The sequence below is a fragment of the Oryctolagus cuniculus genome, chromosome 21 (assembly GCF_051225735.1).
Source record: "Oryctolagus cuniculus isolate XC-2025 breed Fujian yellow rabbit chromosome 21, ASM5122573v1, whole genome shotgun sequence".
NCBI classification, from domain to species: domain Eukaryota; kingdom Metazoa; phylum Chordata; class Mammalia; order Lagomorpha; family Leporidae; genus Oryctolagus; species Oryctolagus cuniculus.
The window spans coordinates 10371713-10395236 of NC_142887.1; the positions used below are offsets into that span (position 1 = coordinate 10371713).

Sequence of the window (23524 nt, forward strand, 5' to 3'; positions counted from 1 at the left end):
GCGTGGACATGGGGTAGCCAGCATGGACGTGGGGCAGCTGGCGTGGATGTGGGGTAGCCAGCATGGATGTGGGGCAGCCGGTGTGGACATGGGGCAGCCAGCGTGGATGTGTGGCAGCCAGCGTGGATGTGGGGCAGCCAGCGTGGACATGGAGTAGCCAGCATGGCCGTGGGGCAGCCAGCGTGGACATGGGGCAGCCAGTGTGGACATGGGGCAGCTGGCATGGACGTGGGGTAGCCGGTGTGGATGTGGGGCAGCCGGCATGGACGTGGGGCAGCCAGCGTGGACGTGGGGCAGCCAGTGTGGATGTGGGGTAGCCGGTGTGGATGTGGTGTAGCCGGTGTGGACCTGGGCAGCCAGCACGGACGTGGGGCAGCCAGCATGGACATGGGGTAGCCAACGTGGATGTGGTGTAGCCAGCATGGTCGTGTGGACCTGCTGTGGACCTGGGCAGCCAGCATGGATGTGAGTAGCCAGCATGGTCGTGTGTAAGCATCGTGGATGTGAGGTAGCCGGCACGGAAGTGGGCAGCCAGTGTGGTTGTGTGTAGCTGGTGTAGATGTGGGGTAGCCAGCATAGATGTGGGTAGCTGGCATGTGTGTGGGGCAGCCAGTGTGGACATGGGTAGCCGGTGTGGACGTGGGCAGCCAGTGTGGACATGGGTAGCCCGTATGGACGTGGGCAGCCAGTGTGGTCATGGGTAGCCGGTATTGATGTGGGTAGCCAGTGTGGACGTGGGCAGCCAGTATGGACGTGGGCAGCCATGGGAAGCTGGCATGGACGTGGGTGGCAGGCATGGATGTGTGTAGCTGGCTTGGCCATGGTGGGAGCTGTCCATGACCTGCCCCTACCAGACTTCCCTTCCCACTGCTGGACAGGGCCTGGCCGACATCCCTTCTAAAGGAGGGAGGGCCCCTGGCAGGACGCTGGTGGGGGGGGTCGCCGGCATCACCCCCGCCTTCCTGGGCCAGCTTGGGCCTGGTGCGTCCTGCTCTGGCCTCTGGCCACCAACTCGTCCTTGTCGCTCAGGCCGTGTGCTTCCCCCACCTGCCCACCGTTTGCCCACAGCTGCAATTGGCCGAGGGCAGCCCATGCTCCCCAGCCTGGCTGGCCGCCTCGCCACCTTCGTCCCGGCTCCCCGAGCGCTGTAACCCAACCTGAGTCGGACTCTGCCTGCTGGGAGCCTGGAACTCTTGGGGCAGGGGAGCCAGGCATCCCAGCGCCGCCCCCCTGCTGGGTGACCCCCTCGCTGGGCCTCTCTGTCCCCTCCGTAGGCTGTGACTGGGTGTTTGGAATTCTGGTTTCCACTGGGGCTGCAGGTGGCGGCTGGCAGCCCGGGCTGGGGATGTGGGGAGGAAGTCTTCAGAGCCGGGGACGAGCTGGCCAAGCCCCGGGCTGCTGTGCGGCCCCCAGGTCTCTGGCCATCTGCCTCCTGTCCACTTCTGAACCCTGGCTTCTTGCTTGGTGCTGCAAGGCCCCTTGTTCCCGGCAGCGAGAGGCCGTGGCGGAGCTGGCCGGCGGGACCCGGTGCCTCCGGCATTGGCCTGGCCAGGAGGCCGGGGGGCACTGGGCCAGGAGCCTCCCTCTGCCTGGGCTCCAACTCGAGCTCACCCACCAGCTGGTTCCAAGGCCTCTGCATTGCAGCAGTCGGAGCCTGTGCCGGCGGCTCAGCAGGGCCAGCGTGGAGCAGGAGGCTGGGTGGGGGACGGCTGACCGTCCCGTCCCCTCCCCTCTCCTGACCTGACTTGGCCCTGGCTATCTTTGGAGGGGCAGCTGCTGACTATGCAACCCTCGTCCCTGGGACAGATGCGACTCTGCCTGGAGGCCCTGGCGTGAGAGCAGGGCCAGGCTTGGGGGTTGTCACACCCTGCGCCGTCATGAGGGGCCTCCCACCCGTGGGGAGCCTGTTTGGGAGAACGGGAGCTTTGGGGTTGAGAACAGACTTTGGAACTCCGCAGCCTGCACGCATCTCCCAGCTCTGCTACTTCCTAGCTGTGTGACCCCGGGCAGATTACGTACCCTCTCTGTTTATCTCTGTTGTCTCACCCATGAAATGGGGATGTCACTGCAACCTACTTGGCAGGATTTTCATGGATGTTAACATATGTAAATTAGATGCAAATCAGAACAGCACTGGCCTGTACCTGTTGGCCTCGATGTGAGCTCTTACTGTCATCATTAGCTTTATTGTTGTCCCCTCCACAGCTTGAATGAGCCCCTCTGAGCTGAACTTAGACAGACACTCCCGTTAGCAAGTTCTTACCTTAAAAAACCGTTGAGCTTAGCCACACCGTGCACCTGCTGTGTGACCCCAGGTGAGTTTTTAACTTCTCTGGACTTCAGTTTTTGTGTGTGCCAAACAGGGATGATGTTGGCGTCCGTCTCCTTGTGAGGATTAAGTACGTGGGCCCCACGTGGCGTGTGTGGCACAGGCCAGGCTCGTAGGAGCTGTGTTACATAACCCCGTGAAGCTCGGAGTTATCGGACACCTGCCGTGTGCCAGCCTGGCAGCGCCGGGCGAAGCGTCAGGTGCCAGGTCCCTGCGTGTGCGGCCCAGGTCCCTACGCGTGCGGCCCAGGTCCCTACGCGCGCGGCCCTGGCTTGGGCCCTTGTTGGCCGAGTGTCTGGAGCCGGCGACTGTGTCTCTGCGTCTCAGTCTTCCCAGCTGTGCGTGGGCGAGTGCGAGGGTCTGATGCCCCCCCAGTGTGAGGTCAGTCCCCTCGCCGTGGGCGGAGGCTGGTCCCAGTCCCTGTGATGGCTCTCAGGTGTCCACCCGAGGGCTCGAATCTGCAGAGGACAGCGGGACCCCTGCCCCACACCTGGAGGAAGGGGCAGCCCTACCCTGGGCTGGACCTGGCCTGTTGCCAAGGCCACCGCCCGCTTCCCATTGTCCCACAAGGGGCCTGGGGCTGGGGTGAGGAAAAGACACTGGAGGCCGGCGCCGCGGCTTACTAGGCTAATCCTCTGCCTTGCGGCACCAGCACACCGGGTTCTAGGCCCGGTCGGGGCGCCGGATTCTGTCCCGGTTGCCCCTCTTCCAGACCAGCTCTCTGCTGTGGCCAGGGAGTGCAGTGGAGGATGGCCCAAGTGCTTGGGCCCTGCACCCCATGGGAGACCAGGAGAAGCACCTGGCTCCTGCCATCGGATCAGCATGGTGCGCCGGCTGTGGCGGCCACTGGAGGGTGAACCAACGGTAAAAGGAAGACCTTTCTCTCTGTCTCTCTTTCTCACTGTCCACTCTGCCTGTCAAAAAAAAAAAAAAAAAAAAAGACACTGGAGACTTCCAAGCAGAGGGGGAGGTCCCTGGGTGGCTTGGGGCCTGTCCCCACCCTCGCAGCCTGCCCCTGGCCTAAGGGGTCAGGGTTTTTATGGGGTTGCAGATAAGCCTGATTGAGAATAAACACTGATCAGACAGGACCAGCAGTGATTGCTGTGTCAAGTGTGCTGGCCCAGGCTGCTGGAGCCTCCCGCTGGCTGACGCGCTGTGAGTGGGGAAGTAGGTGCAAAGGGGCCTGCAGCGCGCTCCCTGAGCCCTGCGGGTCTCCCGTGCCGCCCGGCACAGGGTGCAGTCCTCCCGTGTGCTCCCCACCCTGGGGGCCCCTTTGTCTTTGCTCCATCCTGCCTCAGGACGCTGGCATTGTCAGCTCCACCTGTGCCGGTGCTCTACCCCAGAACTCCCTCCCGTCTCACCAAGCGCTGCCTTCACATCGACCTCTTCCCTGCCCCCCACCCCCACCCCGCATCCTTGTCACAGGCACCCTCCCCACCCCCGCTCTCCCAGCATCCTGTGCCCCACGTGAGCCTCCCACCCCCAGGAGCCGGGATCCCTGCGGGTGTTGCTCGCTGTCAAATCCCTGACAGCGGAATCCAGCGCCCAGCAGGCGTGCGGGGTCGGAGTCTGCAGCAGCACTTGGGGGAGTCAGAGATGTCGGGGCTGGGGCTCAGAGACGTCGGGTGACCTGAGCCCCCACCCCGTAGGTCGGACCTCGCCCCGTGGGAGATGTCCTCGCCCTCGTGAGTTGCAGCCGCCAACCCTGTCGCCTGTCCGCCACCAGCCAGCAGGATGCGCCTGTGGAAGGCAGTGGTGGTGACGCTGGCCTACGTGAGCCTGGACGTCGGGGTGACCACGGCCATCTACGTCTTCAGCCACCTGGACCGCAGCCTGCTGGACGACATCCGCCACTTCAATGTCTTCGACTCGGTGCTGGACCTGTGGGCGGCCTGCCTGTACCGCAGCTGCCTGCTGCTGGGGGCCACGATCGGCGTGGCCAAGAACAGCGCGCTGGGGCCGCGGCGGCTGCGCGCCTCGCGCGTGGCCATCACCCTCGTGTGCCTCTTCGTGGGCATCTACGCCGTGGTGAAGCTGCTGCTGTTCTCGGAGGTGCGCAGGCCCATCCGGGACCCGTGGTTCTGGGCCCTGTTCGTGTGGACGTACGTTTCGCTCACCGCCTCCTTCCTGCTCTGGTGGCTGCTGTCCACGGTGCGGCCCTACGCCGAGGTCCTGGAGCCGGGCGCGGGCGCCGAGACGGAGGCCGACGGCTTCCCCGCCGAGCAGGCGTCCGGGGCCACCCTGCAGAAGCTGCTGTCCTACACCAAGCCCGACGTGGCCTTCCTCGTGGCCGCCTCCTTCTTCCTCATCGTGGCTGCTCTGGGTGAGTGAGGACCCGGGGCCCCGACTCGGCCGGAGTTCAGTCGGGGGGTGGGGGAGAGCGCCCGTCGTCCTTCCTGGTGTTGGATACTTCAAACAGCAAATTGACACAAAAAGCAAAACCTTGTGACGTTGCTCCTGATTCTGCCCCCGCTGCCCAAGGCGGAGCGTGGGACACGTTTCCGGAAGCTTCCAGGAGGGCAGCAGGGACTCGCTCTATGTGGCTTCGTAGGTGCGTGTACAGTGTTTCCTTACGCAGCGACAAACAAAAGGAACACGTTACTGCTCCACATCTTTTTTTTTTTTTTTTTGCTTGAAAGGCAGAGTGAAAGAAAGGGAGTGGGAGAGGGAGAGAGAGGGGTCTTCCATCCGCTGGTTCACTCCCCAGATGTCTCCAACAGCCCAAGCTGGGCCAATCCGAAGCCAGGAGCCAGGAGCTTCTTCCGGGCCTCCCACGCGGGTGCGGGGGCCCGAGGACTTGGGCATCTCCCACTGCTTTCCCAGGCTCACGCGCAGGGAGGTGGAGGAGAAGTGAAGTGGCCGGGACTGCACCTGGTGCCTGGGTGCGATGCCGGCGTCGCAGGTGGCAGCTTCACCCGCTGCGCCCCAGCGCCGGCCCCGTCCCTGTTTCTCCCACACACTTTGTGTCTTGCTCTTTTCTCTTCTCAAGGTATTCTAGAATGTTCTGTGTCAGGCCTCCTTCTCTTTGGGGCTGCCAGCTTAGTCCATCCCGTGACATCCCGTGACGAGTCAGCGAGCCTCCCGCTGGGCCCTGGCGTGGCTTCCTGTCTTTTTCTCCTGTTGCTACCTCTTCCCGCAAACGTGGCCGGGCCTGTGGGGTGGATTCCTGGGGGTGGGGTCTCTGCGCCCAAGGTGTTTTTGATCATTAAACAGCAGGATCGAGGAGAAACCCCTGGGGATGTTGTCCAGGGTACGAGGGTGCTCCTTTGGGGGGCCGCTGCGTCGCCACGGGCACGGGCGTGGATGTGGGTCCTGGTTGGCCGGGGAGGATGTGAGCTGAGGTGGAGCCAGCCGGGGGCAGTCACTGGCATGGCAGGGTCCAAGCTCCGGGTTCTGAGGGCACGGATCCTGGTCCTAATCCCTACCCAGCAGTGTGGCCCTGGGCCGCTAGTGAACCCCCCTGGGCCCCTGTCGCCCCCTCCACAGAGATGGGGTCGTTAGAGTCCTTACCTGGGGCCGGCGGCTGTGGCGTGGTGGGTTAAGTCGCCAACTACAGTGCTGGCATCTTGTATGGGCACCAGTTCAAGTCCTGGCTGCTCCCCTTCCGATCCAGCTCCCTGCTATGGCCTGGGAAAGCAGCAGAGGATGGCCCAAGTCCTTGGGCCCCTGCACCCACATGGGAGGCCCGAAAGAAGCTCCTGGCTTTGGATTGGCCCAGCTCTAGCCGTTGTGGCCATTTGGGAAGTGAACCAGCAGATGAAAGTCTTCTCTTTCTCTATAGCTTGGCCTGTCAAATAAATAATCCATAAAAAACAAAAACCCTTATCTGATAGCTTTGTCCGGCTGGAATGAGAACAGGTGGGCAGGGCTGGGTGCTGCGCTGGGCACGTCACGGTGGGAAGCAAGGAGGGCAGCTGACAGGAGCTTCTAAGGTTTGAACTCGGGCAGACGGAGCCAGTACGTGCTTGAAACAGACTGGGGCGACCCTGAGCCCTCCCGCTTCCTGGCCACGCCCACCGCCGAGGGCTCTAGCAGGTTTCTCGTGCTCGCTGGGCGCAGCCTCCCGATCTATAAAATGGGCTCACAACATCCTCAGCACTCGGGGCCGTGAGGATCGCCGAGTTCCTACGCGGAAGGCGCCTCAGCCAGCGCCCGGCTGCAGCTCTGCGGGGCGGACAGTGCCTTCCTGCCGGCTGCACAGTAGCCCCACTCGACTGTGGCCCTCGGCCACACCTCAGGTGCGCAGCCACCCTCCTGCCTCTGCGGCAGCTCCCACCCCGGCGCCCGAGGGGCGTTGTGGGTGGATGGGGGGGGAAGGCTCCTGCCTGTGTAGACGAAGCTCAGGCCCCAGCTTTGTGAGCGACCCTAGCAGCTATTACTGGTATTTTTTAGTGGTGCCATTATTTTTTCTCCCAAGATTTATTTGAACGGCAGAGTTACAGAGAGAGGAGGGAGAGACACCCACACAGAGAGAGAGATCTTCTATGCACTGGTCCACTCCCCAAATGGCCACAACACCCAGGGCTGGGCCAGGTTTTCTGTTCCTTGATAATCAAAAAAATACAGGACTCTTTTGGTGTTGAGTATTCAATCCTATTCAATTAGAATTCTTTAACATGGATTGCACGACGATCCATACTGGGTATTGGGTGGCTTTTTGTCCCCCAAGATTGATTTATTTAGGGGCTGGCATTGTAGAGCGGGTAACGACGCCCCCTGCGGTGCCAGCGTCCCCTGTGGGCACCAGTGCACGTCTCACTGACCCGCTTCCACCCGCTCCCTGCTCATGGCTTGGGAAGCAGCAGAAGACGGCCCAGGCATTTGGTCTCCTGCCTTCCACGTGGGAGACCTGGGAGAGGCTCTCTCTGTAACTTCGCCTTTCAAATGACAATAAATGAATAGGTCGGGGGAGAGAGGGAGATCTTCCCTCTGCTGCTTCGCTCCTCAAATGGCTGCCCTGGCAGGGCTGGGCCAGGCCAAAGCCAGGATCCTGGAACTCCAACTGGGTCTCCCACATGGGTGCAGGGGCCCAAGGATTTGGGCCATCTTCCGCAGCTTTCCCCGGCCATAGCAGAGAGCTGGATGGGAAGTGGAGCAGCCGGGACTCAAACCAGCACTCGTATAGGATGCTGGTGTCATAGTAACCCACTGCGCCGGCCCCTTGGGTGGCTTTCTGAGACTTGAAGGAGGTAAGAGCTGAGATAAGAGCTGCCCAGGCCATGAGAGAGGGGCCAGGCTGTGTAAAGGCCCTGGACTTTGGTTCTTTGGGTGAGACTGGACTTTGAGCCGAGGGGGACCACGATGTGGGCGGGCTGTTGAGACAGGGCAAGTCTGGCATCCTGGCCGGGGGGAGGGGCGCAGAGGCCGTGAACGCGGGCGGGTTCAGGACATCCCGAGGGTTCTCGTGCCGGCTCCACAGTGGTGACCCTGTTCCTCCCTGTGGGTAAACCGAGGCAGAACTCCACTAGGGGGCAGAGGCCCTCCAGCCGCCACCTTGTGGTTCCCCGGGCAAGTCCAGCAGAGGGCACCAGACCCCCACGGAAGCCGTGCTGGCCGGGAAGCTGAGCCAGGCCAGGTGGAGCTGGCCCCAGAAGGCCTGGCCAGACCTGACCTTGGTGTGTTCGCCAGCGTTTATGGAGCACCTACTGTATGCCCAACCCCACTCCCGGCTCTGCAGCAAAGGTGTCCTGGGAGTAGCAGGGGCCTGGCTGCCCCCGAGGGTGGCGACTGTCCAGCCTGCCCACGTGTGCTGCTGCGACAGAGGCCACAGGCTGGGTCCTTCACAGGTGGCGGAAATGTGTCCCCATCATGCCCAGCCACCAGCAGGCGTGGCGTCCGACGAGGATTTGCCCTCTGCCCGTGAGGGGGCGCCTGGTTCCTGGGTGCGTGCGTCCCAATAGGTGGGCATGCAGACAGCAAAGCCCCGCCCCCCCAGCCAGTCCAGGAGCTCCCTGGGGGTTCCACCCTCCCATCACTCCCACAGCGCCCTCCCCCATGGAGTTGCCTGTGACCAAGTCAGGACAAAGAAAGGGACGGCACGTGGGAGGCCAGTTTGGGTCTCTGAGTGTCCTGGATGGTCGTGAGGGGCTGGGAGCCCTGGGCCCAGGGGAAGGCATCACTTGGCCGGCTGGACGGTGTCCACCCAGGGGCTGGGGCGGCGATTCCCAGCCATGGCTGAAACCAGAAAATGAACACTGTGCAAGGTGCTGGAGACCGCACTCTGGCCTCTGCCGGCAGGAGGGCGAGGTCAGCCTCGGCGCCACACCAGCCAGCCAGCCAGCGGCGGCCCGGGGTCCTCCTGCCCTCAACTTCCTTGTCCATGTCCAGCCACCTGGGGCCACGTGTTTCCTGCCTCCCTGCTCTCCAGAGGGGGAGTTCTGTGGAGGTCACCCGGCGTCGGCCCGGGGAGGAAAGCCCTGGGGGGAGGTGCGGGCCCCTGGCTGCAGGCGCCCTGAGCCCCGCCTGCCTCCCCCAGGAGAGACCTTCCTGCCCTACTACACTGGCCGCGCCATTGACAGCATCGTCCTCCAGAAGAGCATGGAGCAGTTCAGCACGGCCGTCACCATCGTGTGTCTGCTGGCCATCGGCAGGTAGCCAGCCAGCCCCGCACCGCAGGGTGGGCAGGAGAGCTGGGGCCGGAGACCCCCGGAAGTACCCCTGGGGGGGACTGGGCCTCACGCTCCAGGCCCTAACAATGGCTTCAGTCCTCCAGGGTGCCCTCCCGGTCCCTGGCTGGTTCCCCAGCAGGAATCTGGCCTGCCACAAGGCCGCCTGGCGGCAGAGGGCGCTGGCCGGGAAACTGGGGTCCCTGGCCCGGAGTCCCCCCGAGGCGTGGCTCTGTGGAGCAGGCTCCCTTGCAGAGCAGGGCCGGCGGGCTGAGGGGTCGCTGTGGAAGGCGCGCTCTGACGTCTCCCACCTGCCATCAGCTCGTTTGCCGCAGGGGCCCGGGGCGGCATCTTCACCCTCGTGTTCGCCAGACTCAACGTCCGACTGCGGAGCTGCCTCTTCCGCTCGCTGGTGTCGCAGGAGACGAGCTTCTTCGATGAGAACCGCACAGGTCGGTCCTCCGGGGGCCTCGGCGTCCAGGGGCTCAGGACTGGGGGCTGGCGCTGGCCAGGGAGGGCTTGTGTCACCCTGAGGAGGTGAATGGGCCCAGCGATGTGCCCAGCCCTGCTGATCTAACCTGCCAGCAAGTCCAGGCTGGACACGCCCCAGGGACTCGCTTGGGCTTCTGGCCCGGCTGCTGCGGCCGTGGTGTGGGCCGTGGCCGCTGCTGGACCCTGGCCAGGCCACCCAAGCTCCCCATCGGGGGCCAAGGCCTTACTTGTTACTCGCCTCCCTCGAGGGCCAAGCCCACGCCAGCCTATGGCTCCCCTGCAGGTCGGTAGCTGGGGTCACCGGCCAGGCTGGCAAAGACAGCGTAGCACCGGCTGGGATCCCCGGCGCTGAGACAGGCCGGCCTGGGGTGTCGGTTCCACCACGCGCTGAGCCGGCCTCGCTGCGCCGCTAGCTTCCCGCCTGTAAAATAGGACGACTGGCCAGCACCAGGGGGCTGCTGGGTAGCCCTTGCCCATGAGGGAGGCAGGGTCTGCTCTTCTGCCCCCACTGCTCTGGCCACGCTCTTTCTCTGCAGGGCAGAGGGAGGGCAGGGCCCCCACCACCCAGCAGGAGGAGTAGACGCAGGCTCCCTGGCTGTACCATGGGGTCGGGCGGCGCTTCCTCAAGGTGGTGGTAACAGGCCGGGGTAGGGGGCCGCCCGCATCTCCCGAGCCCCTCGCCGACCCTGCACCTGCCACCGCGGCCCTCCCCGCGTTGCAGGCGACCTCATCTCCCGCCTCACCTCGGACACCACCATGGTCAGCGACCTGGTGTCCCAGAACATCAACATCTTCCTGAGGAACACAGTCAAGGTCACGGGCGTGGTGGTCTTCATGTTCAGCCTGTCCTGGCAGCTGTCCCTGGTCACCTTCATGGGCTTCCCCATCATCATGATGGTGTCCAGCGTCTACGGCAGGTACTACAAGGTAGGCGCCGGCGCGGCCTCTGCGGGCAGGCGGGAGACAGCCAGGCGCAGCACCGGCAGTAGGCAGGAGCGTGCAGCGCTGTGGCTCAGACGCCGCTTGGGGGTCACCGCTCCCGTGTGAGAATCCCGGCCACTCCACTCCACTCCACTCCACTCAGCTCCCTGCTCAGCACTCTGGGGGCAGCAGACGACGGCCGCGACCTCGCTCCTGACTTCAGCCTGGGCTGTCGTGGGCACCGGGGAGTGAACCAATAGACGGATCTCTCTCTCTCTCTCTCTCTCTCTCTCTCTCTCTCTCCCTCTTTCTATCTCTGTATCTCTGTCTCCTTGCCTTTCAAATAAGATGAAAATAAATAATTTTTTAGAAAGATTTATTTATTTAAGAAGCAGAATTACAGAGAAAGAGAAGAGAGAGAGGCAGGTATCTTCCATCCGCCGGTTCACTCCCCAAATGGACGCGACGGCCGGGGCTGGGCCAGGCCAGAGCCAGGAGCTTCTTCCAGGTCTCCCACATGGGTGCAGGGACCCAAGCACTTGGGCCATCTTCCACTGCTTTCCCAGAGACGTTAGCAGGGAGCTGGATCGGAAGTGGAGCAGCCGGGACTCATACCGGTGCCCATATGGGATGCCGGCCCTGCAGGCCTCAGCCTGCCCTGTTTGTCCCAGGAGTTAGGAAATGCTGAGGATGTAAATGGTGCCCCGTTAATAACTGGTGATCCTTGTATAGCGTACAACCTGAACGACCATCCGCCACACACGACCATACGCCAGCCCAGGACCAGGTGTCGCGGCTCCGTATGGTCGTGTGTGGCCTCCTTGGGGTACTGGGGATGATGTCATCATCAGCCCCCACACCCTAGAGCCCCCCGGGTTTGTCCTCTGAGTCTTCTAAAGAGACAGAGAGCTGAATCATGTCTGCTCGTCCCAGAACTCCCGGCCTGGACCACGCACCAACAGAGGGTAGAGAGGGCCTCGGGGCGGGGGGCACGTCCCGCTTTGGGGTCTCTTCCTCCTCGCCCGCTTCCTGCCCATAGAGGCTCTCCAAGGAGGTGCAGAGCGCCCTGGCCAGGGCCAGCAGCTCGGCCGAGGAGACCATCAGCGCCTTGAAGACCGTGCGCAGCTTCGCCAACGAGGAGGAGGAGGCCGAGACGCACCTGCGGAAGCTGCAGCAGGTGTACAAGCTGAACCGGAAGGAGGCGGCGGCCTACATGTACTACGTCTGGGGCAGCGGGGTGCGTGCCGGGGGCCCGGCAGGCCTGGCCGTCGCGGGGAAGCCCCTGACGCAGGACACGGGCCGGCTCACCTCGGGTCCGTGACAGCAGGCAGCCCCCCGGTGCAGCCGGTGCAGCCACTCCCCTCACCTGGAGCCCGCTTTTCCCAACTGGGGATCCTCCCCCAAGCAAAGAGGGACACCAGGCTCCGCCCCAAGGGCAGCCACGGCCCCCTCCGTGGGCCACTTTCTGGAGTCTCCTGCTACAACCACACGTCCCCGATGGGAGCGTGGGGAGCAGCAGGTGTCATGGCCGCTCACCAGCCACTCTGGCAGGAGGGCTGGGCAGGGGCAGCCGGGAGGCCAGGATGCGCAAGGAGCTGCCCCCACAGGGCAGGCCACCGGCCAGCACCCCGCCAAAGTGCCAGCCGCAGAGGCTGAAGTCCGCTAAGCCTTCCGCCCACTGCAGGGGGCACCCCAACCGCTGGTACTGCTTTGGGGGTGGGATTGGGGGTTGGGGGACAGTCAGAGCCCAGGGGGGCCCCAGATGGAGCCTAGGTGGGAAGGAGCCAGAGACTTCAGTACCCTGCTCTGCTGTGTGACCTTAGCCAGGGAACTCAACCTCTCCGAGCCGTGCCCAGGGCTGGTGTGTGCGTGCGCAGGCCTCATGGAGAAAGGCTGCTCTCAGGCCGAGCCCGTGGGAGCAGGTCTTGGGGGAGACTCCCGGGAGACCAGCCGGGTGTGCGGGGCCCACGGGGACGCCGCAGCCTGGGAGCCCAGGCCCCTGAGCCGAGCCCCTCTCGCCCCGCCCGCCCCCAGCTCACGCTGCTGGTGGTCCAGGTCAGCATCCTCTACTACGGGGGCCACCTCGTGATCTCGGGCCAGATGACCAGCGGCAACCTCATCGCCTTCATCATCTACGAGTTTGTCCTGGGGGACTGCATGGAGGTGAGGGCGGCCAAGGGGCGGGCCGTGAGGAAGACGATCTGGAGGGGGTGGGGGTGCTGGGACCCCGAGGATTCCGGAGGTGCTGGCGAGAGCTGGCGCTGAGCGCCACTGAGATCGCGTAGCTCAGGGGAGGAGGCCGGGGGTGGGGGGCTGTGTTCTGAGCTGCCCTGGGGAGCTGACCTTGGCCGCGGCACAGCAGGGGTCTCCCTCCTGAGGCAGAGTGCAATGCACTGGTTGGCTTGGCAGTGGATCCAGGAAGTGGGGGTTGGGGGTGACTGGGGGTGGGGTGACAGTGAGCCAGGGGGGGGGGGGTGGGGGGAGGGAAGAAGGTGGGTGGAGCTGGGCCCCGGGGGCTTCTTCCTTGGTGATTTGGTGATGGCCAGAAGCACCCGCCTGGAGTTGGGGGTGTTCATTTTGTGGCCTGCTCCATGCTCGTGGCAGTCGGAGATGGGGGGAGGGGCGCAGGGCCTGCGGTGCCCCGCGGCCTGCGGTGTGCCCGGCTGCAGAGCCACCTGCAGCGCCCGTTCCCAGCTCTGCGGTGCTTCCGCTGCCGGAATCCTCGGCTCAGGGGCGCCCAGGCTCAGGGTGTGTCCCAGGACGTGCGCTGCAGCGGTCAGGGGTTAGGGAGGCGCGGCTGTCTGTCCTGCGAGAGCCCACGCGGCAGCACAGGAGCAAGCCAAGCCCTGACACGGAGGGGCTGGCGGGCAGAGCGTTTCACTGCGGCTGCGTGGGCGGGGAGGGCGCACGGGAGGCCGACCCTGCCGATGGGCCCCTGAGCGTCCCACCAGTGACGGCAGCCACGGTTGTGGCGCACTGGGCGACCCCTGCTTCACCAGCGAGCACACCCAGGTGAGGCACCTGCCAGCCGCCGCTTCCCTGCTGTGCCACCCGGGGCAGGTGACCCGAGCTGCGCCTGGGTTCCCTGGGCGGTGCAGGGGAGAAAGGTCCCGAAGGGGCTCGTAGAGGGACGTCACCGCCCCCACCCCCATCTCCTGTTCTGTACCCACGGAGGGCGTGTGGGTGGAGCGTGCACACGGAGACTCTGTTTAAAACCTGAAACACCCCAGGCCGGCTTCTGGCTCTGTCTGAAGGGGGACGCGGTGGCCGATGGCACCTGCTCCGCCAGGCTGCCGGGACCAAGCGTGGTGCTGCCCGCCAGGCCTGGCTGCTGCCGCGTGCTGACGGCTGATGCCCGACCTGGCCCCTCTCAGTCTCAGCCACCTCCGCCCACCCCCGGGTCTGTGGGCTCTGCCCTGGCCCTCACCCCTCGGTGCAGTGGGCGGGCGGGTGGCTGGGGAGGCACGGGAACCTGTGTGTGCTCCGCCCGCAGTCCGTGGGCTCCGTCTACAGCGGCCTCATGCAAGGAGTGGGCGCAGCTGAGAAGGTGTTCGAGTTCATCGACCGAAAGCCGACCATGGTGCACGACGGGAGCCTGGCCCCCGACCACCTGGAGGGCCGCGTGGACTTTGAGAACGTGACCTTCACCTACCGGACTCGGCCGCACACCCAGGTCCTGCAGGTGAGGACGTGGCCCGGCCGCTCCCCTACACTGGCCCAGGGTGGGTGTGGTGAGGTCCCTGTCCCCCTGGGAGTTTGGGCTCCAGCTGGGGAAGGCGGAGCCGGAACAATGCTGGGAAGAAGACAGTGCAGGGTGCTGGGGTGGGGGCGTGTGGGGTCAAGGAGGGCTTCTCGGAGGAGGAGGCTGGAGCTGAGAGCGAACCAGGAGGCCCCGGGGAGAACCTGGGTGCAGGAAGCAGCAAGGAGAAGGCGGGAGGCCTGGCCAGGTGTCCACAGCCGGTGGCCGCCTGCCCCCCTGTGCCCCTTGCAGAATGTCTCCTTCAGCCTGTGTCCGGGCAAGGTGACGGCCCTCGTGGGGCCCTCGGGCAGCGGCAAGAGCTCCTGCGTGAACATCCTGGAGAACTTCTACCCGCTGGAGGGCGGCCGCGTGCTGCTGGACGGCAAGCCCCTGGGCGCCTACGACCACAAGTACCTGCATCGCGTGGTAAGTGCCCGCGCGGCCCGCGCAGCGAGAGAGGACATTCTGGCACTGCAGGTGCCCCCTCCCCCCAGGGCCCCTCCTCGCGCCTCCCCCAGAAATGAGGTCATCATTTTCTCCTTTCCGTTGCTTTTACGGCTCTGCGCGCTCTAGGCTGGGCACAGCTGTGAGCCTGGCTTCGCGGCCCCGTCCAGGTGGACTTGTGCATCCCAGGAACCACCTGACCAGGAATGACCGCACCGGGCTGAGCACGTGTGGACTTGCTTCTTGTCGCCGTGCAGCCCTTAGCTGTGCCGGGGCCGAGCGGCACCCAGAGCTGGCACCCAGCACTCGGGAGGAAGTGTGTGGCGGGGTCCGTGCCGATGCTGCGGCATTTTAGACAAAGGACTTCAGCATCCATGGGTTTTGGTACCCACAGGGGTTCTGGCTCCCGCCCCCTGTGGGTGTCAGGGGACAACTGTATTTGCTTGTGTCCTTAAAGGGGGGGGGGCTTATTTATTTGAAAGCAGAGAGATCCTCCATCCATTGGCTCACTCCCTGGCTGGGCCAGGCCAAAGCCAGGAGCCGGGAACTCCATCCAGGTCTCCCAGGTAGCTGGCAGGGGCCTGAGCGCTTGGGCCGCTTTCTGGTTTCTTGCGCGCATTAGCAGGGAGCTGGGTCCGAAGCGGAGCAGCCGGGCCTGGCACCGGCACTCGGATGCGGAATGCCTGCACCGGGAGCAGGGCCGTTCCCGGCCGAGGCACCTCGTGTGTGCCTGCTTCTTCCAGGGCGCCAGGAGCTGCCCGGCATAGGCTGTGGCTGCAGCTCGTGGCCGGGTGCCCGGCGCCCTGGGGCCGCGTCGTGGTCTGCCTGTGCACCTGCCCATGATGGCCGTGTGGACGCTTGGTCATCTTGGGCGACTAGCAGCACTGCTGACGTGCAGGTGGACAGTTAGTGCCTGTCTCCTGGCATCTGTGGCCGCCTTCTCCGAGGTACAGCCCTCAGAATGGAGGCGCTTGCTGAGGTGGACCCGTGTCCACCCAGGGTGGTGGTACCGTTTGCATCCAGCCAGCAGCGGGTGGGAGTTCAGTTGTCCCACGTCTAGGTCATCTCCTCTGCCTTGCAAATAAATAATAAATATTTTTTCAAAAGCATATCAACACAGGAAAGCACATGCAACTTTTATTTTTTTGAAGATTTGTTTGTTTGAAAGACAGAGTTACAGGGGCCGGCGCCGCGGCTCACTAGGCGAATCCTCTGCCTGCGACACCGGCACCCCGGGTTCTAGTCCTGGTTGGAGCACCGGATTCTATCCCAGTTGCCCCTCTTCCAGGCCAGCTCTCTGCTGTGGCCCGGGAGTGCAGTGGAAGATGGCCCTGTACCCCATGGGAGACCAGGAGGAAGAACCTGGCTCCTGGCTTCGGATTGGCATAGCTCTGGTCGTGGTGGCCATTTGGGGGGTGAACCAGCGGAAGGAAGACCTTTCTCTCACTAACTCTGTCAAATAAATACAAAAAAAGAGTTAGAGAGAGAGAGGAGTCTTTCACCTGCTGGTTCACTCCCCAAATGGCCGCAAAAGCCAGAGCTGAGCCGATCTGAAACCAGGAGCTCCGTCCAGGTCTCCCACGTGGGTGCAGGGACTTCAGCCGTCGTCCGCTGCTTTCCCAGGCGCAGTAGCAGGGAGCTGGATGGGAAGTGGAGCAGCCGGGACTCGAACTGGTGCCCATGTGGGAGCCAGTGCTGTAGGCCAGGGCTGTACCCGCCACGCCACAGCGCCAGCCTGGGGTGTGTAACGGTTAACCCTGGATCCTGCTGTGTGTGTGAAGCCGTGGACGTGCCGTGATTTCGTGACCGGTTCCCAGCGTAGACGGCTGGGCTGTTTCCGTCCCGCGGAGACGCTTCCCTCAGTCCTGTTTCTGCAGGCCACGTTCCCTGAGCCCAGACCGCGGGAAAACCGCTCCCTCAAGTGATCCTCATGGGGGCAGTCAGGTCGCTCCACATCAGAGCGTCTGGGCTCGGTGCCCACCCCGGCTCCTGCTGAAGCACACACTGGGGGGCGGTGGTGATGGCTCAAGACCTGGGTCCCTGCCACTCGTGAGAGACCCGGGTTGAGTTCCCACCTCCCAGACTGGCCCAGCCCTCCCCCGACTCTCCCCGAATCCCATCGTTGCCAGCGACTGGGGGATGAACAGTGGATGAAAGCACTCTCTGTCTCTCCCCTTCCCCCTCCCCTCCCCTCCCCTCCCACTCCCTCTCCCCTTCCCTCTCCCCTTCCCTCTCCCTCTCCCCTTCCCTCTCCCTCCCACTCCCTCTCCTCTTCCCTCTCCTCTTCCCTCTCCCTCCCTCTCCCTCCCACTCCCTCCCACTCCCCCTTCCCTCTCCCTCCCTCTCCCTCCCTCTCCCTCCCCCCCCCCCTTCTCTCTCTCTGTCTCAACTGAGTAAAGCTGTTTTTGGATGGGAGGGGCGCATGCCAGGGCCGGTGCAGGGGCTGCCATGTCCTGCTCCCGGCCTGGGCAGGTGCATACGCAGGGCTCCTCCCTGAATCCCTGGTGGGGATGCACAGCTCGCTTTCCCTTGGGGGGCCCAAGGAGCTTGGTTAGCGCAGGCAGCAGCCTCCAGGGCCCCAGCTTGCGGGTGGGGGTGGGGGCTGAGGGTTGGTGTGAAGCCAGCGATTCTCCACACGCACAGCGGGGCCCAGATCTGGTTTCAGCCCTGAGGCCCCTGGCGCCAGCCGGGCCCTGGCAGGTGAAGTGGCTGGTGACAGCTGAACGGGCGCCCTCCCGGCCTCCGTGCCGCCCCGCTCTCCCCGCAGATCTCCCTGGTAAGCCAGGAGCCCGTGCTGTTCGCCCGCTCCATCACGGACAACATCTCCTACGGGCTGCCCGCGGTGCCCTTCGAGATGGTGGTGGAGGCTGCGCAGAAGGCCAACGCCCACGGCTTCATCATGGAGCTCCAGGACGGCTACAGCACAGGTGGGCGGCGCCGGCGTGGACGCCACCTGCCGTCCACGGTTCAGTCTTCCTTCATGGGGGTGAAATCCACGCCGCGTACATGGTCCTGGGAAGGGAGCTGCCGGGCCCCGTGGTGAGACACAGCCGGTTAGGCCAGCACCTGCGACATGGTGCAGCTCCACTCCGCTCCCGCTCCCGCTACCTGCTGTGGCCTGGGAGAGCAGCGATGGCCCAAGTGCTCGGGCCCTGCCCCCACACGGGAGACCCGGATGGAGTTCCTGGCTCCTTCCTAGCTGCTGCTGACCATTCAGGCAGTGGACCAGCGGATGGAAGACCCCTCCCTCCCTCACTCATCCTTTCAAATAAATAAAAGAAATATTTAAAAAATAATAATAAACCGAAGGGAGCTGTTAGGTGGCATTTAGCACATTCGTAGTGCTGTCACCCATCATCTCCCCTAGTCCCACAGTACTATTTTTAGTTACTGACTGTTAGAACCAGTTGGTTTTACAGTACTGAGTTAGTGTGTTTAGTAACTGGACAGTACGTGAGTGTCGGATGCGTCCTGTTTTCAGTGGCCAGTAGGTGTGTCTGTCCAGCGGCGTACAGCGTACTGCCCGCTGAGTGGATACTCTGCCTACCCTGAGCTAATTAGCATGCGGTAGCGTTTCCTTGCATACTTAACATTCGTTTTGTGGTGAGAATATCTCCTCTCAGCGCTTTTTAAAAAAGATTTGTTTGTTTATTTGAAAGGAAAGATAGAAAGAGACCTTCCATCTCTGCCAGTGCACTCCAACTGGGGCTGGGCCAGGCTGGAGCCAGGAGCCTCCTCCGGGTGTCCCACGTGGGCGCAGGGGCCCACATACTTGGGCCGTCTTCCACTGCTTTCCCAGGCGCAGTAGCAGGGAGCTGGATCGGAAGTGGAGCAGCCGGGACTTCCACTGGCGCTAACGTGGGATGCAGGCGTCTGGGCACCGGCTTACCCAGTGCGCCACAGCGCCGGCCCCCTCAGCACTTCAAGTGCACAGCACACTAACCGTGGTCTCTGGGACGCCCTCCTCCCCGCCACTGCAGCCTGTGACACTCTGGTTCCGGCCCCTCCATGCTGGGTCTTAGTCCCCAGAACACAGCTCTCCCTGCTCCAGAGGGGAAGCTCTGGGAAGGACAGCGGGGGTGGGGAGGGGATCCCCGGCCCTGGGCCTGGCTCCTCCCACTCACTGTTACGTGTCCTCCCTCTGGGCCTGGCTCCTCCCACTCACTGTTATGTGTCCCCCCTCTGGGCCTGGCTCCTCCCACTCATTGTTATGTGCCCTCCTCCCTCTGGGCCTGGCTCCTCCCACTCATTGTGTGTGCCCTCCCTCTGGGCCTGGCTCCTCCCACTCACTGTTATGTGTCCTCCCTCTGGGCCTGGCTCCTCCCACTCACTGTTATGTGTCCTCCCTCTGGGCCTGGCTCCTTCCCCTCATTGTGTGTGCCCTCCCCCCTCTGGGCCTGGCTCCTCCCACTCATTGTTGTGTGCCCTCCCCCCTCTGGGCCTGGCTCCTCCCACTCATTGTTATGTGCCCTCCCCCCTCTGGGCCTGGCTCCTCCCACTCACTGTTATGTGCCCTCCCCCTTCTGGGCCTGGCTCCTCCCACTCACTGTTATGTGTCCTCCCTCTGGTCCTGGCTCCTCCTACTCATTGTTATGTGCCCTCCCTCCTGGCTCCTCCCACTCATTGTTATGTGCCCTCCCCCCTCTGGGCCTGGCTCCTCCCACTCACTGTTATGTGTCCTCCCTCTGGGCCTGGCTCCTCCCACTCATTGTTGTGTGTCCTCCCTCTGGGCCTGGCTCCTCCCACTCACTGTTATGTGTCCCCCTCTGGGCCTGGCTCCTCCCACTCATTGTTGTGTGCCCTCCCCCCTCTGGGCCTGGTCCTCCCACTCATTGTTATGTGCCCCCCCTCCTGGCTCCTCCCACTCCTTGTTCTGTGTCTCTCTGGAATTTCGTTCCGCAACAGTGAGGATTTTGCAGGTGCGGTGCGTTACCGGATGCTGGGCTGGTGTCACAGGAGTGGTGGGCGTGGCATCTGGCATCCGTTTGCGTGCAGGCTTACTTCACGTGCCTCTTGGCCGGCCTCATCTCCTGAGCCTCCCAGCTGCCGGTGCCCCCAGCCCAGGCCGCCCTGACGCTCCCTGCAAAGCCCAGCTCCCCGGCTGCAGGGAGAGGCTCTGGCCCTTCCCTGGGGCTGCCCAGCCTCCCCTCCCCTCCCCTCCCATGACGCCCCTGCGCCTCCCCCTGCAGAGACCGGAGAGAAGGGGGCGCAGCTGTCAGGCGGCCAGAAGCAGCGCGTGGCCCTGGCCCGGGCTCTGGTGCGGAACCCCCCTGTGCTCATCTTGGATGAAGCCACCAGCGCTCTGGACGCCGAGAGCGAGTACCTGGTGAGTGAGGGGGAGGCCTGAGGCACCCTCCACCCAGAGGCTCAGAGATGGCCCAGGCCTGGGGACTCCTGGTGCGGAGGGGAGGAGGAGTCCCGTGGACTTGTCGTAGCAGAGCTAAAATTCCGTGATGCGGGAGTGACAGAGCGGGAGACTCGGATTGGAAGCCCCGCCCCTCAGCTTAGCGCCGTGACCTTGGGCTGGTCCCTCCCGCCCTGCAGTCCCATGGTCATTGGTCAAGAGGGCACTTTTTGTGGGAGAAAGGAATTAATAGATAGCTCTATTATCCTGATGCAGAAACCTCTTTGAAATCCTCCATGCCTGGCGCTTTGTGTGGAGTTTAATAGTGACTCCTATAAGCTCATCAGTTGTGATGGCTTAGTGCAACCAGAGAGCAGGTGCTAGGTTTACTAATGGAGACGCTGATCACGGGAGACTGGGCGGAGGGGGAAGGGCCGGCCACGGGAACCCTCTCACTTTCTGCTTGATTGTCTTTAAACCTAACACATAAACCGAAAATCCATGCAGTTTGTTGTTGTTCTTTTTTAAAAATTATTTTATGTATTTGAAAGGGAGAGACAGAGCGAGAAGTCTTCCATCTGCTGGTTCACTCCCTAAATGGCTACAACGGCCAGGGCTGGGCCAGGAGCCAGGAGCTTCCTCCAGGTCTCCCTCCTGGGTGCAGGGGCCCGCGCACTTGGGCCGTCCTCGGCCGCTTCCCTAGGTGCATCAGCAGGGAGCTGGGTCGGAAGTGGAGCAGCTGGACTGGAACTGGCGCCCATATGGGATGCCAGTATCCTAGGCAGCGGCCTTACCTGCTGCGCCACAGTGCCGGCCCCTGCATCATTTTTTCATAATATGCATTTTTATGAGCCTTTTGGAGACCTCTCTGTGCCATCGAGTACTTGTCTGTCACTGCCCCTGCACGCACATCTCAGAGCCCCAGCAAGGGCTGCCGCCTCGGTAAAGCGCAGGTGTCAGGCGTGCTGCCGGGGCCGGGGCTTCTCATGCCACGCCGAGCGCGCCCAGGCCAGCGTTCTGATGGCCACTGGGCCAGCCTGTGGCTGTCCCTGGGTGCCGAGGTTTGCCGGGACTCCTGGGGTCCTCACCGTGAGCCCGGAGCCAGCTGCAGGCAGTGCCAGGGTGCAAGATCTACAGAAGCCGGGGCAGGATGTGAGCTTGGTTGGTCCAAGGCCGAGCGGAAAGGTCAGCGCGGCCAGCGGATGCGGCTCCGCGGGCCGGCGAGGGCTCGGTCACAGGGAGGCACACCCCGCAGCCCCGCAGGGAGCTGGGGATTTTGATGGACATCAGCTGGCTTTGTTTTTCATTTTATGTATAGAGTCATATTTTGCATTTTTAGAGCTGTTTCAGGTGAAAGCAAATGAAGCAGAAAGTGCCGAGTGTGCCCCGGCTTCCCTCCGGCCCCTCCCCTGTCTCCCGGGCCCCCCACGGCAGTGTGGTTTGCCTGGCCGTGGTTTCCCTGTTTAACGACGTGGTTATAACTGGTGAACGAACTGTGCAGTTGTCACGGTCACACACGGGGCAGCTTCTCGCCTGAGACCCCGCCCCCGCCCCCGCCCCGCCCCCACCCCGCCCCGGGGCTGGGGAAGAGACAGCGCAGGGTTTTGAGCAGGCATGGACGAGGATGAAAGCATTTTAAATGCACCTGTGGGACGGGTCGGACAGGCAGACAGGCACACAGGACACGGGTGTGAAAGGTGAGCGGGAAGGTGGGGCGGGGGGTTGTGCCCCCGTGGACCCCAGCGATGAGGCACAGCTGAGGAACTGTGGGGGGCCTGGTTTGGTTTGCTGAGCTTTGGGGCTGGGGGGTGATGCCGTTCACCAAGGCGAGGGTTTGAGAAGGAGCCGGAAGACTGCAGGACCAGGGCAGGGGCCCGTCGTCCTGTTCCTTGAGCACCGATCCCTTCAACAGAGACCCCGGGGCCAAGCCCCAAGCGAGACGGGGCAGGGGGTGGGTGGGCCAGGCCCTGCTGGGCGCCCCGCAAGCCCGACCCTGCTGTCCCCGCAGATCCAGCAGGCCATCCACGGCAACCTGCAGAAGCACACGGTGCTCATCATCGCACACCGGCTGAGCACGGTGGAGCGGGCACACCTCATTGTGGTGCTGGACAAGGGCCGCGTGGTGCAGCAGGGCACCCACCAGCAGCTGCTGGCCCAGGGCGGCCTCTACGCCAAGCTGGTGCAGCGCCAGATGCTGGGGCTCGAGACCGCCTCGGACTACACCGCTGGCCACAAGGAGCCGCCGGGCAGCGCATGTCCCAAGGCCTGACCCCGATCGCTGGGCCCTGCCTCTCCTGGGGGGACAGGCCCCGGCGCCCACCGGGCAAACATGCTCGTGGGGCCCGAGCAGCCCCGCTGCCCCCTGAGCCCAGGCCCCTGGCACCGGAGGGCCCTGCCGTGTCCCACGTATCACTGCTTCCTGCATCTCCCTGGATCCCACCCTGCCCCCCGGAGCAGCACCAGCCCCGCGCTGCCAAGGAGCCCCCCGGCCCCCTGGGCTCGGAGCAAAGGCAGAGCCCCCTTTCTACACCAAGGTCTTACCAGGGTTCTGACTGCTTGGCTGGCGCAGCCCAGTCAGCTCCTAGATCTCAAAAGCATTTTTCTTTTTGGGAGTAACGGTGGGCAAGTTCACCAAGTTGTTCTAGAAACTTCTGAGCCGGGAGTGAGTGGCCCTTCCTACTAACCCCCGGGGGCTGTCAGGAGAGACCGAGGCGCCATCCTCTGCCCCTACCGGGGAGGGGGCGCCCCGTCCCAAGGGGGCAGCAGACGGGACTGGACTCTGCCTCTCCCACTGCCCAGCTCCCTGAGTCAGGCCAAGGCTGGGCTGAGAGCTGAGGTGGTGGTCTGCCCGAGGCCCCTGCCGCCCTGCCGGTCGGAGCCGGTCTCACTGTGAACCACTGTGACCCTCACGGGGGAGTGAGGGGCCGGCCAGGCCTGGCGCCCCTGCTTGTCCCGCCGCCCCTCATGCCACACCTGCCGCCCTGCTGCCGGAGGCCACGTGGATGTTTGTGCGCCGCGACTCTCCTCTGGGGGTGACGGGGCAGCGGGAAAGCCCAGGCTCTGGGCTTGCCCGGGGTCGCGAGATGTTGGGAGAACCCGGTCAATAAAGTGTACTACCTCTGACCCCTGACCCTTGACCTCTGACTTCTCCGTGGGCCATCTGACCCATCGCTTGGTTGGGTTTCTCCTGTGGCCCCGGTTCTCCTCCCAGCCCTGCCTGATGGAGTTGTGGAGAGGCGTGGGGTGGTCCAAGGTCTCCCATCCGGTGTCTGGAGCCCGTATCCACGCCCCTCATGTCCTTGGGAGCAGACGTCCACGTCTGTCTGTCCGTCTGCTCCATGGGGCTGTGCAGCCTGGTGGTCCAGCCCCCAGGGACTCGTGTGCTTCCCGCGATGGCTGAGGCGCACCAGTGCACGGGGTCCTTTCCTTAGGGGCCCGGACCCCCACAGCTGCGGCAGCCCGCGGAGAAACGCCGGCCTGCAGAGCCAGCACAGAGGCGGAGGCCTGGAACTGGCACCCGGGAGCAGGGCTGGGCGAGGGCGTTTGGCCAAACCAAGCAGGAGAGCACTAGGCAAGAATGTTCCAGTACTTCAGCCACTGGTGCGGTCACACTGCTGTTCGCTCAGGTCAGCCAGCACCCGCCTTCCTGC

General features: G+C 63.9%; 1 protein-coding gene across 3 annotated transcripts in view; it reads left to right on the forward strand.

The window, feature by feature from the left end:
- Positions 1 to 22997, forward strand: part of ABCB9 (ATP binding cassette subfamily B member 9) — a 28780-nt gene extending 5783 nt beyond the window's left edge. For 2 of the 3 annotated variants that reach the window (XM_070066117.2, XM_070066114.2), the window contains exons 2-12: positions 3979 to 4652; positions 8805 to 8919; positions 9256 to 9386; positions 10148 to 10353; positions 11387 to 11584; positions 12382 to 12510; positions 13841 to 14029; positions 14339 to 14512; positions 17298 to 17457; positions 19720 to 19856; positions 21883 to 22997. In XM_070066117.2, the coding sequence (XP_069922218.2) occupies positions 4064 to 4652; positions 8805 to 8919; positions 9256 to 9386; positions 10148 to 10353; positions 11387 to 11584; positions 12382 to 12510; positions 13841 to 14029; positions 14339 to 14512; positions 17298 to 17457; positions 19720 to 19856; positions 21883 to 22143 (2289 nt within the window). In that variant the 5' untranslated portion in view covers positions 3979 to 4063 and the 3' untranslated portion in view covers positions 22144 to 22997. The remainder of the gene's footprint in view (positions 1 to 3978; positions 4653 to 8804; positions 8920 to 9255; positions 9387 to 10147; positions 10354 to 11386; positions 11585 to 12381; positions 12511 to 13840; positions 14030 to 14338; positions 14513 to 17297; positions 17458 to 19719; positions 19857 to 21882) is intronic. The other variant, XM_089323037.1, reaches the window with a different exon arrangement.
- The last annotated feature ends 527 nt before the right edge of the window (positions 22998 to 23524 follow it).